Source organism: Nilaparvata lugens, chromosome 8 (genome assembly GCF_014356525.2).
Source record: "Nilaparvata lugens isolate BPH chromosome 8, ASM1435652v1, whole genome shotgun sequence".
Taxonomy (NCBI): Eukaryota; Metazoa; Arthropoda; class Insecta; order Hemiptera; family Delphacidae; genus Nilaparvata; species Nilaparvata lugens.
The window spans coordinates 45,134,248-45,150,585 of record NC_052511.1 but is presented as its reverse complement, the minus strand read 5'-3'; the positions used below and the strand labels follow the sequence as shown (position 1 = coordinate 45,150,585).

General features: G+C 31.6%; 1 protein-coding gene across 1 annotated transcript in view; it reads right to left on the bottom strand.

Moving 5' to 3' along the window:
- Positions 1-458: 458 nt before the first annotated feature.
- LOC111043397 (protein tweety) overlaps positions 459-16,338 on the bottom strand; it is a 91,811-nt gene continuing 75,931 nt past the window's right edge. The window contains exons 12-14 of the mRNA XM_039435159.1: positions 13,255-13,527; positions 6,151-6,654; positions 459-5,201 (exon numbers count right to left, since the gene is read on the bottom strand). Of these exons, the coding sequence (XP_039291093.1) occupies positions 6,306-6,654; positions 13,255-13,527 (622 nt within the window). The 3' untranslated portion in view covers positions 459-5,201; positions 6,151-6,305. The remainder of the gene's footprint in view (positions 5,202-6,150; positions 6,655-13,254; positions 13,528-16,338) is intronic.

The following is a 16,338-nucleotide window of genomic DNA, read 5'->3' as shown; positions in this document are numbered from 1 at the left end:
ACTGAACTATTAAATTAATTTTAAATTAATTTCATGTTTTTCCTTTTCTTCAATATTTTTCATTATTACCTTATCAATTGTTTCTGTAAACGTCCTTAGCATCAAGCTGTGAACATTACTATCTGTTTTGTTCTTTATACTGTAATATTATGTAAATAAACAGAACTCATTTCCCAGACCCAGACTGTGTCTTTGTAAAAAATATTCACAATATTTTAATTGATACTGCAGATGTATTTTATTTTGTTGATAAAGATTTATTTGATTCGATTTGGTAGCACGGTATCTTTGAAATCATATAAAGATAGAATCATGGAAGTGCTGGAAATACACTGCATTAAATTGCGAATGCACTGCATTTTATTTTTTAATATCAGTCTTAAAACTACATTGAAAATCTATATCTTTGTTATATTTCAGGGAGAAACCACAAAATTCCATAAATGAAACAAGGCTTATAAGATGTAATTTATATTCATTGACATAATTTACAATTTGAGTCATTCTTTCACAGCAACCAAATTTCAATACAGAGATAACATGACTGAAGATTTGAGAAATTAAATTGAAAATATTCATACATTCACTACAAAGATGAGAATTATTTACAAAACACAAGAATTATAAATTCCAGTTCAAGTTACATATAAGCACCTAACTCGCAATATCATAGAAATCTGTAATAATAAAAGATGTATCGCATAATTTTTTGACTATCTAAAAAATGTACATTAATACCGGTACACTAATATTATATGATAACACTCTTTGGTAATGACGAAGCTGCTTGCTGTGTATAATAATATTAATTATATTCTTTTGTACACAAAAGTAGCTTATAATAACCACAAATACACTGACAACTTTTGAGAGTAGTACAAAATGACATGAGAAATTTCAATAGAGAATTAACTATCAATACTGTCTGGAATGGTTCACTAAACCTCATTACCTATTTATTAGCTTAAACTACATTTACACCGGTTCATTGTTATAAAGCTGATTATGCTTCTGAATATTAAACTCTACTCTCAATTTGTTAATATCAAATTGTTTTGTACTATTCAAATGTTCATTTATTTTGAATTAATTTACAATATATATTTAATGGATGAACACTGACTTTCAACAGTAAAACTACAGTATTTTTCTACTCCCACGTACATTACACTTCTAGCAACCAATCATTCACTCGCAAAAGATGAACATTTAATACAATAAATAATATTGATTCATACTTTATTTACATGATAAAATTACAATTACGAGTAGAAATATTGATGGCAGCCACAATGCTTTGATTATAGCAATTGTCATATATTTATTGAAACAACTAAACAATCTACACCCATAAGAAGTTAAGAATTCAATTATTATATAGATAGACAACCAATATTTTGATACAGATATATGTGATAGAAGATGTAAGTTACAATAATTATAAATAAATAATCACATTATTTATACTACAAAAACGATTATTAATTGAACAACCATCAAGGTATCAAACCTGTCATTATCAATTTGATATAATATCATGTAAGCTATAAAAATTTTATAAAAAGATATAAAAACTCTTATCATTGAACTTTTTTTAATAAAATGGCACGAGAGGAAACATAAAGCTATAAATACTATATAGTATTCACGTTAATAGAATGTGACATCAGGTCTAGATTTATAGTATTACCTGGTCTTTTCAATGTTATTTGATTAGCTTATTTTTACAGAAAGCATTTATGAAATCACCGTGAAGTATAATAATCTAGACATAAGAAATTAGCATGAAGTTACAGTTTGAATCCAAGATTGAAATACGAAACAATAAAATTCGGTTTAAATATTAGAATACCAAAATGTATCATTTTATTAGAATTTACAAACTGTAGCCTATTATAGCCTACTTATTGTATAAACACATTTTTCTTCAATAATATAATATTTATTTATTCAACAAAATACAGTCAGAAACAACTATACAGTAGTCAAACACAGTAGTGAAAATCTATTTCAATCAAGAAGATGCACCTTTTGTTGAAATATTAATTATCAATAAACGAATAAATTTAGTTTACATGTGAGTAAGCTCAAGAGAAATAACTTCTGATGCCAAATGTTTCTATTAAGAAAACTTAAAATCACAAAGCTATTTTCTTAAAATCTTAACATTTTTTGATTAAGTAGGCCTTGAGTATGTTGCTTCTAAAACGTAGTAGCTAAGACTTTCCCAATAAGCAAGGGAAAAATTGGGTCATGGTATGAGGACAGAGATAAATATATTGCTTGGAAAACATTTATAAATAATATATTGCATGGCATTGGTAATGATTTATAACATTTTAAAATCATATTTGACTGGATTCCTATTTAACTTCAAAACTTTATTTTCTGAACCTTTCAATAATTATTTCGAAAAACTATGTCAAGTTCAATGAATTTGAATCAATTTAAATAGGAAAGAACGATATATTATTCATTCATTACAAATTCAATGAAAAATGATATATTATTGCGGTTTTGTAATTTTCTAAAAAAGACTTGAGGTACGAACTACCGGTACGAACTAAGCATTGAACAATATAAATGGTGATTTTTCTAAATGTTATTTTATTCCATCAACAACTAGATAACAGAATGAAATAATTATTTATTATTTTCCTTGAATAACCAAATAATTTTTTATTCTAGACGAATAATATTGGAGATTAAATACAATATTCTTGCTCCCTACATTGGTCATTATTTCAATTTACATCTAAAGAACACTATTTTATTTTCTAAATATTATTTTACATTAAAATTGTTGAAGTAAAAAGGGAAACTTCATAATTCTTTCAAAGCCAGAGAGGAAAAACTATTATTAAATCGAGTTAATTTCTCACAATTTATATACATGTTTTCCTAGTAAATTTCATACTTTTATTTCTGAAATCAGAAATTGCAGAAAAGTGAAATAAAGTTAACATACATATTTCTGTTTGCATAACACAATCGTGTTAAAAATCCCAAGAATGACTTTGGGGTATTGATTTGAATAAAATATTAAATTTCACTCCTAAATTCGAAAAACTACAGATTATAAACTTCATGTTTTCAAAAGTATTTTCTTCAACTATATCTTTAAAACATTCAGAATTTGATATCAGAGCTGAAATAATTTATGTACGTAGGCTATGCTACAACTATTAAAAATCAGACTAATGAAACAGATTGGATTATATTTTCATCAAATACAGCTTTAAAAACTGTGTTCAGAATCAAAAAGATTAAATACTTTTGAGTTATATTTTGTACGTGCCAAGTAACGTTTTGAGCATAGAGTTTTGAAAACGAATATTAAAATATATCATAAATCTTGACCGTTTCCATGAAAATTCAATTTAACACGACAAATTATGAGAAAAACTCAATATTGTTTCCATCACAACTCTCAAGAATTTTTTGTATGGATTTTATACTTGTTTTATACAAAATTCTAGCAATACAAGTTTTTCTCAATTTTTCAATTTTTTTTACAAAATTTGATATTAAATTACCATAACATTCAATTGATAAGACATTTACTAGTAAAATTGGATTTTGTTAAAACTTTTATTGAGAACAATGGAATCAGAATTTATGATTCGATTTTAGAACAGTACATTGAAAGATTTCTTAAATAGCATTCGTACAACGGCAGCTGTAGCCTATTCTAATCTCAACACATATTATGAATGAGGTTCACAATCTCTTAAAATGAACTATTGTGCTTAATACAATTGAACTATAGTTGAATGTGCGATCAGACTTTGAAAAGAATTAAAGTTTGTGCAGTCAAGTCAAGATTATTACTGTTTGCTTCAAACATTATTTCTAATTTGAAATTGTCAGATCAAATTGTTTTACTGGTGTATGATTATTATTAATGAAATCTCTTTAAGAAATTTATAACAACTAGATGCTTTGTAAATTGCAGAATTCAATTCAAATTCTTAAAGATGTGAACTCAGAAACTAACAAACTATTTCTTCGAAGGAAATAATGAAATTCAGTTAGTTCTATTGATAATTTAGCAGACTAAAGTTAATACTATGGAATTGTTCCATTAAACTTGAAAAGTCTTCCAATACAATGTTTGATGATTTCACATCAAGATTTACAATATGATTAGAACATTATTATTTTGTAGAATACCGTATGAATGTGTGAATGTCTATTCAAGGATTTCAGTGAAATCAACTAGATTCCGAAGACAATTTGAGAGTATTATTTTCATCATCAATTAAAATCTAAGTACATATCTAATTAAATTGTATGTACTTTCTTTATCGAACAGGGAAAATTTATTTGTCTTGTTTATTCAATAATTGGCAGTAAATATAAAGTTCAAACTCCAATTCAAAATTCAGAGAAAAATGTTTGGCGTTTACAGATTTTTCTACGAATGAATTCTATTTGACAAAGATGTTCAATAGAATATGTTTGATAAAAAGACAGTACTGTAAAATTTAGTTTCCAATAATATTGTCAATAGAAGTAAAATTTCTTCTTAAATAAAATTATTAGGTACTGTATTGGCTCAATTTATGACACATAATAGTGTGTCCATGACTATGAGAGTCATTCTAATTTATAAATGCTTGATTTTGAGCAATTTACTGATGACAAATATTCAACCAATCATTTTTCTGTATCATTTGAAGTTTATGGCAAAACAACAGTCTATATCACATATTTATTTAGGTAGTATATTTTTGATTGCTATATCGTATTATTACACAGCCACCAATGTCAAATTGACTCATTACTCTACGTTCTAAATTTGACATTGAAGTTAACTACAATTGATTTCCATAGTCTTTGATTATTCCAGTAATATTCTTCTTGGTAGGGGACAGTCACAAGCTACTTCCTTTTATCAACAAACAACGGATAGTTTTTAATTTAATAATCTAATTACAAAATATTAATTATATCGTTGTTCATATTTCCATCATAACGGTCATTACTAATTGATTTCAAAATACGAATGTTATGTATATTTGAGACTTCATTATGATAACTGGGGTCTAACTTGCTCCTGGCAAGCCATAGGCCGAATTTTAAATAAGCGATCTAACAACCGGTGATACCTTGGGTCAAGTCAACATTCAAGATTATTCCATTCACTTTTTCAATGCAATAGTTGCATTACAATTCCGCTATACAATGATGTTCTCCACCTGAAACAATAAACAATGAATTTCATTGTGACAGTGATAGTAAATTATCAATAAGTAAGTTACATATTTGTTGAAATGTTTCATGTTCAGTAAAATTATGTGTTTGTTTTTATGATCCATGACCTACACTGATTTGCCACACCAGAAGAGTTGAAAATTTCATGAGTGAAGCAAACAAAATTCGCAATAAGAAATCGGTTCTATTCTACTGCTAGGTATTTTGACAACTTGTATGCATTTTCAACAAATTTCATGGGTTTCATCTTGTTCTTAATCTTCCCAAAGTTTTTTCACATTTTTTCATTGCGAGTTTCATCATAGCTCAGTGTATTCAATCCATAAATTAAGATTATCGGCGTTTGGCACGAAATGTCTCGAAAATAACATGAAAAGACTAAGAAATTGTCAAAACCACAGATTTTATTAATACGACCGGTTTTGGTTGTTACACCATTGTCAATTTCTGATAAACCAATAAACCGGTCGTTCTACTTTTAATAAAATCTGTGGTTCTGACAATTTCTTAGTCTTTTCATTTAATATGAATTTACTCAGTACTCAATATAATATAAATTTACCTCAGTATTCAATCCATAAATCGAGATTATCGCGTTTGGCACGAAATGTCTCGAAAATAAAATGAAAAGACAAAGAAATTGTCAAAACCACAGATTTTATTAATACGACCGGTTTTGGTTGTTACACCATTATCAATTTTTGATAAACCAGTAAACCGGTCGTTCTACTTTTAATAAAATCTGTGATTCTGACAATTTCTTAGTCTTTTCATTTAATATGAATTTACCACAATATCAACTTCTCAACTACCCAAAACGTCTAGAAGATTATTTTATTTCAATCATTATACCTGCGTCATTGATATTTTCAGCCTATATGCTTTCAAATTGTTTATATTTTTCAATTATTAAGTAGAAAAGTAAGTACTTACAGTTAGAGTCGAGTGGTAGCTAGTCGCTGTTGGTAGTCTAGCCGGCCTCATAGCTCAGTGACCATGTAATCGTCTTCTTGGGCCGCAGGGGGTCCCTCTCCCTCTCCCTCTCCCCCCTGGGAGTCCCCCCCTGCGTCAGCTGATGAGGCCGGCTCTCAGTAGAAGTCCGAAGACTCGAGGGTCTTGCACTTCTTGCTGAGGGTCGAGTACTGTCCCGCCCCACTGCCGCTGCCTCCGCCGCCGCCCCGTCGGCTGCCCAGGGTCTGGGCGTTTCCCGCCTCCATGGCGCCGCCCCCGTAAGGCCTCCGGCGGCCGTCGGCCGACGAGTGGTGGTGGTGGTCGAGTGTTCGGAACTTGCGACTCAAAGTCGCGTACTGGCCAGGTTGCTGCTGGTGTGCAGGCGGCTGGAAGTGGTCGTATGAGGAGGGCCCCCCGCCCCCCCGATCACCGACACTCCGCACCCCGGCCCCCCCGCCACCGCCTCCGCCGATCCGCCCCCCATCTCTGTGTCACCCAACACAAAACAACAACAGTAACGCAACAAGTCAACACACACAAATTAATTCACACTTGCACAAAATCCGTGTTGTCAAATTTCAATCTTTTCATGCAAGCTCATATCAATGATTCAATTCTTTATTGCCAGAAATTTAACAACGCAACAAATCAAAGGTTAATAAATCAACACTTATCACAAGAAAATAAAATAATGATAAAGCTTGGTGGGTGAAGGGTTAAAGCCGCTCCGCCGGCAACGAAGAAGTACCGGGTTCGATTTCCGGTCTGGGCCCAATTTTTGGATTGGACAATTTCATTTTTAAAATTTCCTTCTGCTATATTTAGTTCTTCGGTCAATATTTGCAATAGCAGATGTCCTTGGTTCTATCTATAAAGCTTTCATTGGATATTTTAAATAATTATTATACAATAATAATATTCCAGCAATTGGTTAGCTGAAATTTCCAATAAAATATTTTATCTTGTATACGAATGAGTTTGACAACAGAATTGTTTGGATATATTTAGTCATAGATGGGGGGGGGGTGCATGAGAAGTTTGGAATTTTGAACTATTTGGCAACACGGATATTTTGTCTGTCTACTCTCTACCTACTTTATTTAGAGTACAAATGCAGCATTGGGTTATGTGGTAAATGAGGACTTGGGATATTGTCATAATCACTCACTAAAATAACGTGAAACAAGTTTTGGTTGTTACCCCATCACCAACCTCTGGTGAGATCCAGTTTGAACTGTCAGCATTATGAATAATAACATCAATTGCTTCCCAATAAATCAATGCTGATAGTTTGAAGTGAATCTCACTTTAGTTAACTAGTTTATAATGTGAACTTCATGTTTACTTTAGAGATAGAGCAATAAATGTATGTTTATAAATGAAAATTATATTTGTCCTTTTAATTATGAATATCTGTTTTTCATTTTTCCATGAAATGAGAACTGCACATCTGACTTTAGACAAAACATGCTTGGCCTAGTTCGTCAATTTTAGGTTTGCAAATGCAATTATACTCTTTCTTGGGCTACTGGTTATTAAAACACAATAAAAAATTATCAAGTAGCCTGCTATTTATTTTATTGCACACTTTTCTAGTTTCATCTCTTCAAGAGCAATTTTCAAGTGTAAGCCACTTGAAAACGGCTCTCAAAGAGTTGAAATTAGAAGTGTTACAATAAAATAAAGAGTAGCCTATATTGTGATAATTCACCATCACTGCATGAAGGTGATTATGTTTACTTGTTGATTATTTTTCATTGTGTTTTGAAGGGAGAATGTTATACATAGTGCATGACCTGAACAGTCCCAATAGTGCATGTCTAATGTGTAGTTCGTTTCTAATCAGTAAAATCTATGCATTTCTCAATTTATTGCTCTGAGATGTGCTTAAAACTCAAAAAACATCAATTTTATTAAAGAGTTTACCTCCAGTTTATTCTAAATGTTATGTTACCTTCAGTTATTAAATGCGTTTTTAAATGTTTTTGGCTCCAAAATGTTATGTAGTTAGGTACTTCCTTCCTGCTTCCTATATCTGCACCAAAATTGTCACACCAATTGGCAATACAATTGCAATTTCATCATGAACAGCATATAAATCTGAATTCATAGTCAGTCAATTGAGTTTATAAGATATTTAAATAAAATTTAAAACCCAACTTCTAATTAAAGTAATATTGAAGACTATGATCAATACATGTACAATTTTAAATAATTCATTGGATTGAATTACTGGGCAGTGCCCACTGCCCAGCACTGTTGTTCGCATGATGGTGACGGCAACAATTTCAACATTTTAACCACGGGTTGAAATTTCTCTCGCTCTCATCGCTGTCATGCGAATTGCAGTGGTGTGCATAAGCTTTTTATAATTGATATATAGTCTAATATTTAGCTAAACATGTTTAATTCTATCTGCAAGTCTACCAAACACACCACCAATCTCATGCGCAGTTGTTCTTGAAAAATGTTTTAGTTTTCAAACAGCGCACTCAATTATGCACAAAGCCACAGCGAGTATAGAACTGCTTCTTGCAAAATAATATTTACACAAGATGAGGTTCAGCACCTAGCTGAATAGAATCTATGTAAAACGTTTAATATAAGAACCAGCCATCCAGAAAATAAATATGGAGTAAAGGACAGTTTGAGTACAAGTTGCAAAGACATAATACTAATGTAATTAAAATAGTGCAAATCAGTCGTATATATACTAAAAAGCATTAATTACTTTGCAACATAGTCTTATGGAAGAAAAATAACACCAAATATAATCCTGATCAAACACTACTCACTGTCAACTGAATTTATTACTAAACAAGGACTCAAGTGTTAGAACATCCAAAAGAAAAAATAGCTTTTTTCAAGCATGCCAACAAAAAACCGGTAGGCCTTTATAATGATCATAATCTGACTTTTATAACTCGATGAACTTATTTTCTTATCCTTATCATATTTGTAAACATTAAACTGTATAAACTTTTTTGTAAAGAGCGAATAACTAAATAGGAAATTTTTAACAAAAGTTTGGTTTTTGATTTCACATTAAAAAAAATTGTCGTTTTCTACAAAGACAGTTTGTTTAGAACTTTTATTTTGCTGCTCATGGCATTATCATTTTAATGTTAAGTTTTAATTTCAGTTCAGTTTCAAATCAACTAACTTCAGTTGAGTTTCAGCTCAGAAACTGATAAAAAAGTACCGTATAAAAATTAAGTAATGAAAATAAAGCTATCCTTGTAGATAAAGTCATAAGATTCTTCTTATATTATTTTGGCGAATTAAATTTATTCATTGCACAAAATTTCAACATGAAAGTCTGATTTGCTTTTGTTTTATGTGATGTGAAAGGTGAAAGTGATCAACGAACACATTCTTGATTATCAGTTACTTGAAACACTCAAGAAAAACATAAATTAATAATACCGTAACATTTTTTGAGACTTATTTATCTCAGAAGATGGATTCATTCTACAACTAAGTCACATTCTATAACTGCAAGCTTCAATCAAATTAATAGAAATAGCTACTTAAAAGCAACAATCTATATACTAACTTCAAAAACAAAACAACTTGAATTCATTAATTAAAATAATTTCTAATTAATAACTAACATGATGAAAATCTCTAAGATCAAATATTCCTTCGTTATTCATTTGGTTTAGTGGTTCTCCTAGGATTTTGTTAGTTTAATTAATTTCAAAAACCGAAAATGAAAAACTCAAAAACTCTTCTAGTTAAAACACAAAACAAGGAATGATGAAAAAATGAAAATTGATCTCAAAATAAAAAGTTTATTCGCATGATCTGATACAACGAAATTATACAAAATATTATTTATTAAAATATGCTAATCTAAAAAAATGAATAAAATCTCGTTTCCTAAGAACTGTTATTTTTAAGATAAAAAGATATCACCCTGACTTAAACATCCTAGACAGTCTCAAAGATATTCAGGATAGCGATATGATGTATTCTCAGTTATAAAATGAGCTTACGATTCTAAAAATGAACGCTGATGCGAAAAATAAAATATATATGTGATTTAAATTCAAATATACATCCTATCTCATAGAATTGAATGTACCTACTAGGAATATAATAATACTAAATGATAGGAATAAATTGAAATATGGGAAAGAATGTGTATGGTAACTGTAATGTTCTTTGGAGAGAATGGGAAAGCTGATAAATTGAAATATTTTTACTAAAATTTGATTAAATCAAGGAATGGCGATAATGTTTGATTGGTGATATTGCACACGTACCGTAACGCGAATGGAAATTTATGAAAACTAAGTAAAAACTTCATTTATTTTCCTCACAGCAGATACTATTTACACCATCAAATCAAATAATTTTTTATTTTGCATCAAAACAAATACATATTATAGTACAAGTTCCTTCTCTTGAGTATAATAACATACTGTAATTTAAAACTAAAAAATATATATAATAAGAGAAAAGGAAAAAAACAAACTTATGATTTTCACAGAGCAAAATAAAATTACTACTAACAAAAAAGAACAAAGTCTTTTGCCCGTTAGTAGGAAAATCATCATCCATGAAACAGCAACCATATTAAAAATGGAAAAGAAAACAGATGAATAGGAAATGGCTGAAGTTATAAATTATAGCAAGAATGACTAAAGGAATAGAATTTTAAAACAATCAAATAAACTCAAGGTGAGCACCTAAAATACACTACCGGTACTAAAAAATATAATAAGAAGGTGAAAAATATAAATACAGTGCCTTACTAACAATAAAGCAGATGAAAGCATACTAAAATATAATTTACACTAAAATATACAATACAGTACCTAAGTAGAAACAATTGAAATTTTGAAAAAAATCTGGATGACTAATTGAATTATAGGAAAATTTTTGGATAAATTATCGATATTAAGAAAAAATCAGGAATAATGCATGAAAATGATTGAAATGAATTAAAGTTTCAAATAAACTGTTCACCAAAGCACTGAAAAGAAAATAAGGAGTAAAATCCATTAAAAGGTCAACTGATTGTTCTTGAAAATATACTAGGAACCTATTACACCTTATAACAATCAATTATTGTTTGACAGTTTCCTTTTAAAATAACTGTTTCTAGTTTTATGTGTTTGAATGTTTAACTTATTAAATTGAAGTGTATGTCTCTCTCAGTTCCGAGTCAAACAAGACAAGAAGTCAAATTCATGCTTTTAAAATTCATGTAGAAAAATGAAAGGAATTCGAAATTTTGAAACTTACTTGAAAATTTCTCACATAAAACAAATTTCAAACTACACACCTTTATCAACTCAAATCTTGAAACTAATTAGTTCGAAACAAGAAACACTAATTAGTAATTGCAATACAAGTCAGTAACAACACCACAAAAATCAAGTAAGAGCAATCAGCAATTACAAGTCTACAAGTACAATTACAAACTACAAGAACAACTTTATGCTGCTTATTATCTATGTTACTCATAGGTCAATGGGTGGAAAAGAAAATAAATTGGCGAGGATTGTTGGAGTGAATGATGAGGAAGAGTATAGAACAGATTTACGAAGGGGAGGGAAAGAGAATAGGGAACATTTAAGAGGGAATGGGGAGAAATAATTGAGGTATAGAAGTATTGCTCTTAGCGAGGTTAGAGCCAGAAGATCCATTAATTAATACCTCACCAGGAATTGGGATAATTCCAACGGTAGGATAGCACCGTTGTGTTCATTTTGACTTGAGTCTGTTCTGTGATTCTGTTTTGATTTCTTTTCAACGAAGAAAAAAGAGAACTCATAAATAAATGGAGAGAAGAGCGGAAAAGAAAAGTGATTGCCAGATTGTATAGGAACAACCCTCTAGGTCTAGGACCTACTACGTCGTCCCCCATTTCATCAGCGATACTAGGAATAAAGCCTTCTGGAAACGCATCTGCCAACGCAAGTGAACAAAAATCATACCGTCAATCAGCAAAGATTGACAATGTGAGAAAGTTGTTTGCTCCGCTTGCCCTATTGAAAGACAGAAAGGGCGGACGCGTAGAGGAGAGGCACACGTTGAATCCTGGTACGTTGAACACCCACATCAATACAATAAGAATTGTGAGAGTTTATAAATAATATTTACAGAATTCATGAAGTAGGCCAATGAAATCTACTAAGAAATCATACAATTTGTGTAAACAATAGAGAGAATTGTGAAAGAACACCCTTAAAACTTGTTTACAGCTCATAACTGAAACCACAATCTGAGGTTTTTAAAATTCCTACCGAAAAATATATTATAGAGAGAGGCGATTGGCCCAACAGTTAGTGTGATATTTGTAATTAGTCAGATTAAATTCAGTAGTGTATGAAGGAATAAGTGAAGTACCATCGTTAACCTCGTTGAAGTGGTCACTTATTAACTCACTCAGAGGCAGTAATTAACTTCCCTGTTGTTCGGAACTCACCTAACACTGCAGTTCCATTCATCTATCATCATCATCATCATTAGTTCAGGTAATTCAGTTTTTTAAACTTTATATTTTGAGGCATAACAACTTTGAACTGTGCTTCAGTTTAATTTAATTTTGAACTACATGAGCTGAGAAATCACGAATCACTTCTCGGTGGTCTGGAAACGCATCTAAAACTGTAGGCACTGTGAAAATTCTGAATTTTGTGGCTTTTACATTTTTTCACATTTACTGTATATTGTGTAATCTTTTATGTCTATCTTTTATCTTTCAAGTCAGCTTTTAATAATCTTTTATAACTAACTTTCAAGTAAATATATGATGTTCTATTTCTCGAACCATCATCCCTTCCATCACTTATTCACAAATGCTGGTCTTTAGAGGACATCTCCTTCAGCAGAGAAAACGTATTTTAAGCGGGCATGATACTTAATTTTCAAGTCAACATATGAATTCCTATTTTTCCAACCATCATCCCTCCCATCCCTCATTTACAATCGCAGGTCTTTTAAGAGCATCTTATTCATCAGAGAAAAATAAATTTAAGCGGGCATGATATGAGTTTCTGAATCTGAACATGACTACGCAAATGACGAAACGGTGATTACAGTTTTGACTTGGGTGGAGGGGAGGGTACTTAGAGTACATCATGCCGTGCATTACGCTGTGCATGCGGTGCGTACGTCCACCGATAGGGGGGCGGAGGGACCTGATGCAGAGGGGTGTCAAAGGAGGGGGACGTAGGAACCTGATGCAGGGGGGTAGCAAAGGAGGAGGAGGAGCCGGGAGGAGGAGAGACAATAAGAGAAGTGGCGTACGACCCTTGGTTACGCAGCGTGCGGGCAGCTATGGCCTGTGAGGCGGCCGTCGGCGGCAAGAACGGGTCTTGTTCGTCCACCTGCAGGTAATCTCGCCTAAAAATCAAACAACAAACAAAAAACAAACGTGTTTGAGTAGCGGTCAACAGTGGACAACAGGCTAACTAGGTAGTACTGAGCAGGTGCCGTGCAAATATTGCTGTATTTAGGTACCAGTGGTGCGGCTGGAACGATTATCGGTAGACGATCATAGTTCGGCGATAACCGTTGAAGTGGTCATTGTCACTGATCACTGAATCATTCGATTATGAACAATTATTCAGTTGAAATTTGACTGTTGCCAAGTGAAGTATTGAATGATGAGTTTGAAGAAACGGCTACTGACTTATTTGTTAATTGAAGATTTAGAGATGAAGACATTTTGAAAATTTTAAGAGTACCACGACTTAACACACATAATATTTTTACAAAGAAGGGTACTTCAAAATATTAATAAACAATAATTTGCAAGCTGATGAAAGAATATTTTCTGAGTTCTTCAGACTTTCCAAACTTTAGTTTAAGTCTGTCTGGTTTAATCAATGAGGACCTTAAGAAGAAGTCTTCAAACTACATTTCATATTATTCCATCACAGGAGATGAGATCGTCCAACGACTGCAATTATGACTGATCGAGAGGCAGACCCGTACGATTGTAGTCAACGACTCTGCATCAGTGACATTGAAGACAATGCACAGCAGGCGATCTACGATTATCGTTCCAGCCGCATCAGTGACAACGGACCTTTTCGGGATACATCAGTTCGTCAAGTTTTCAGTTCATCAAGTAACTATTTAGACTATTTCTTGAGATATGGCAAGTTGAGCCATTCAGTTCATCAAGTTTTCGTTGCAGACTGATACATATAGTCAGATACACTGGTGCACACTAGTAAGGGATTAGCGAGAATGGGTTGAGGAAATTTTTGGTTGAGGCAATATCATTGATTAATTAAATGCCTTTATTAATGGCGTTATGTCCTCTCTGCCACAAAACCCTAAGCTGGTATTATTCAGAAAGTTTTGATAATTTCAGAATTATTATTAAATAATGATATAGTATCCACTGTACTTTCTGAAAGCAACAGGAACTTGATGAACCGGAAACTTGACGTAGTGAAGTTGCCTACCTACCTGCTCTGATTTTTGATCAACTGGAATAATTACGAAGTGAATGTCACTCCTGCATGTTACATATTTATGGTAAGCATTTACAACAATCAAGCATCTAATCTAATATAATAGCAATAGCACCTATAAATAGCAATTCTGTGAGCATTAAGTCATGTGATATTTATGAATGAGGAATTATTTTCTAAGACAACTTTATCAAGCAATTTTTAGTTGGAAATTTGCTTAGTGTAGCTTGTTTTTACATGATGTTTGCAAAAAAATATGAATACGACGCTAAAACTTCAAAATATCAAGTTTTGAAGGCACGCAACAAAAAACTTGACAGAAGGAAAAACAAAAGATAGCTGAAATTTTTCGAAGTAGTGTCAAGAGATCGAATAAATTACTTGGAATGTTCCAAGTGTTAAAGAGTACAGTACATTTAGAGCATTGAGTACAGTCTGTTCGAGCCATCTAGCCCAAACATCCAAGTCTTCAAATACTTGAAGATGACAAAGCGTTTCTAATGAGTCGTTTTTGGAGAATTTCTCTAACTAGAAAATATAAATGGTACTTCAAAAGAAGGGTTTTATTTATATTGTGAGATAAAATTATATGAAAAGCATCGAGTGATAAGGTGGAAGGTACCGTATTTCAAATTTGAAGGTAATGTTGGTTCTGAAAATACAATTTTATAATTCTTTGTATTTTTTATTTAATTTTACGAGATTCTCCACTTGTAGAAAAATTATGCAATCTAGAATTTCTAGAGAAATTCTACAAGTAGATTGGTTGAGTGGATTTGGCCTACTACCTTGATAGTTTCATTGAAATACGATATTCAAATAGATTCTAAATTTGCTTGCAAAAGCTCATGAACCATTACACAATTTGAGAGACTCATACGTCAGGTACGCGTAAATCATAATCAACACGTAATATAAACAAAATATATTGTAAGTATTTATTAAAATAAAAATCAAATTACTTCATAAATTAATTAGTGGAACGTATTTAATTGATGATTTATCAATTGGTTTTGGATAAACTAAATAATAATAATAATATCGTATGACCTGGCTGGCTCAGGTCTGGTGTCAGAGTTTTCAGGTCGCAACTGATCAATTTCAGGGCCTCTGACATGACCTAACGACTGCTTTTTAGGCAGCCGGGACCGACGGCTTAACGTGTCCATCCGAAACACGAGTTGGCTTCGTGCCGAATGTTTTGGTTATGTTTTCGATTTCGATTTAAAACAATAAAGTTCTCGATTTGTCGAATTGTGTATATTATTTTCGAATACAGTCCATAATACCAGCTTCGAACATTATAATAATAAGTTTGCTCTCAACATATAGTATTCAATAACAAAAAAATTATATAAATGATATTTTTGCAATGAAATATTTTACACAATCACAATAATTTTTCTAATACACATGCACCATTCAAATAATCTTGAAAATTTGACAGTGCGAAGAATGGATTGGTAAATATGAAAATAAGTAATCACATCACAAAATGCATATTCTAACGTGTAATATTAAAAAAAATGCATTATTAAGCGGGAGCATGGATGCTTGTTTTATGAAGATCAGAGTAATTTTTCAATGTAGGTATAATCATTCCACTAATAATAATTGCAAAGGTATACAATGCTAGCTTTACTAACAGACTACTGTAATAAAACAATTAAAACACCAACACCAAAATAGACATGACAACTAGAAAACCATTGCAGAAGCTCCATGCATA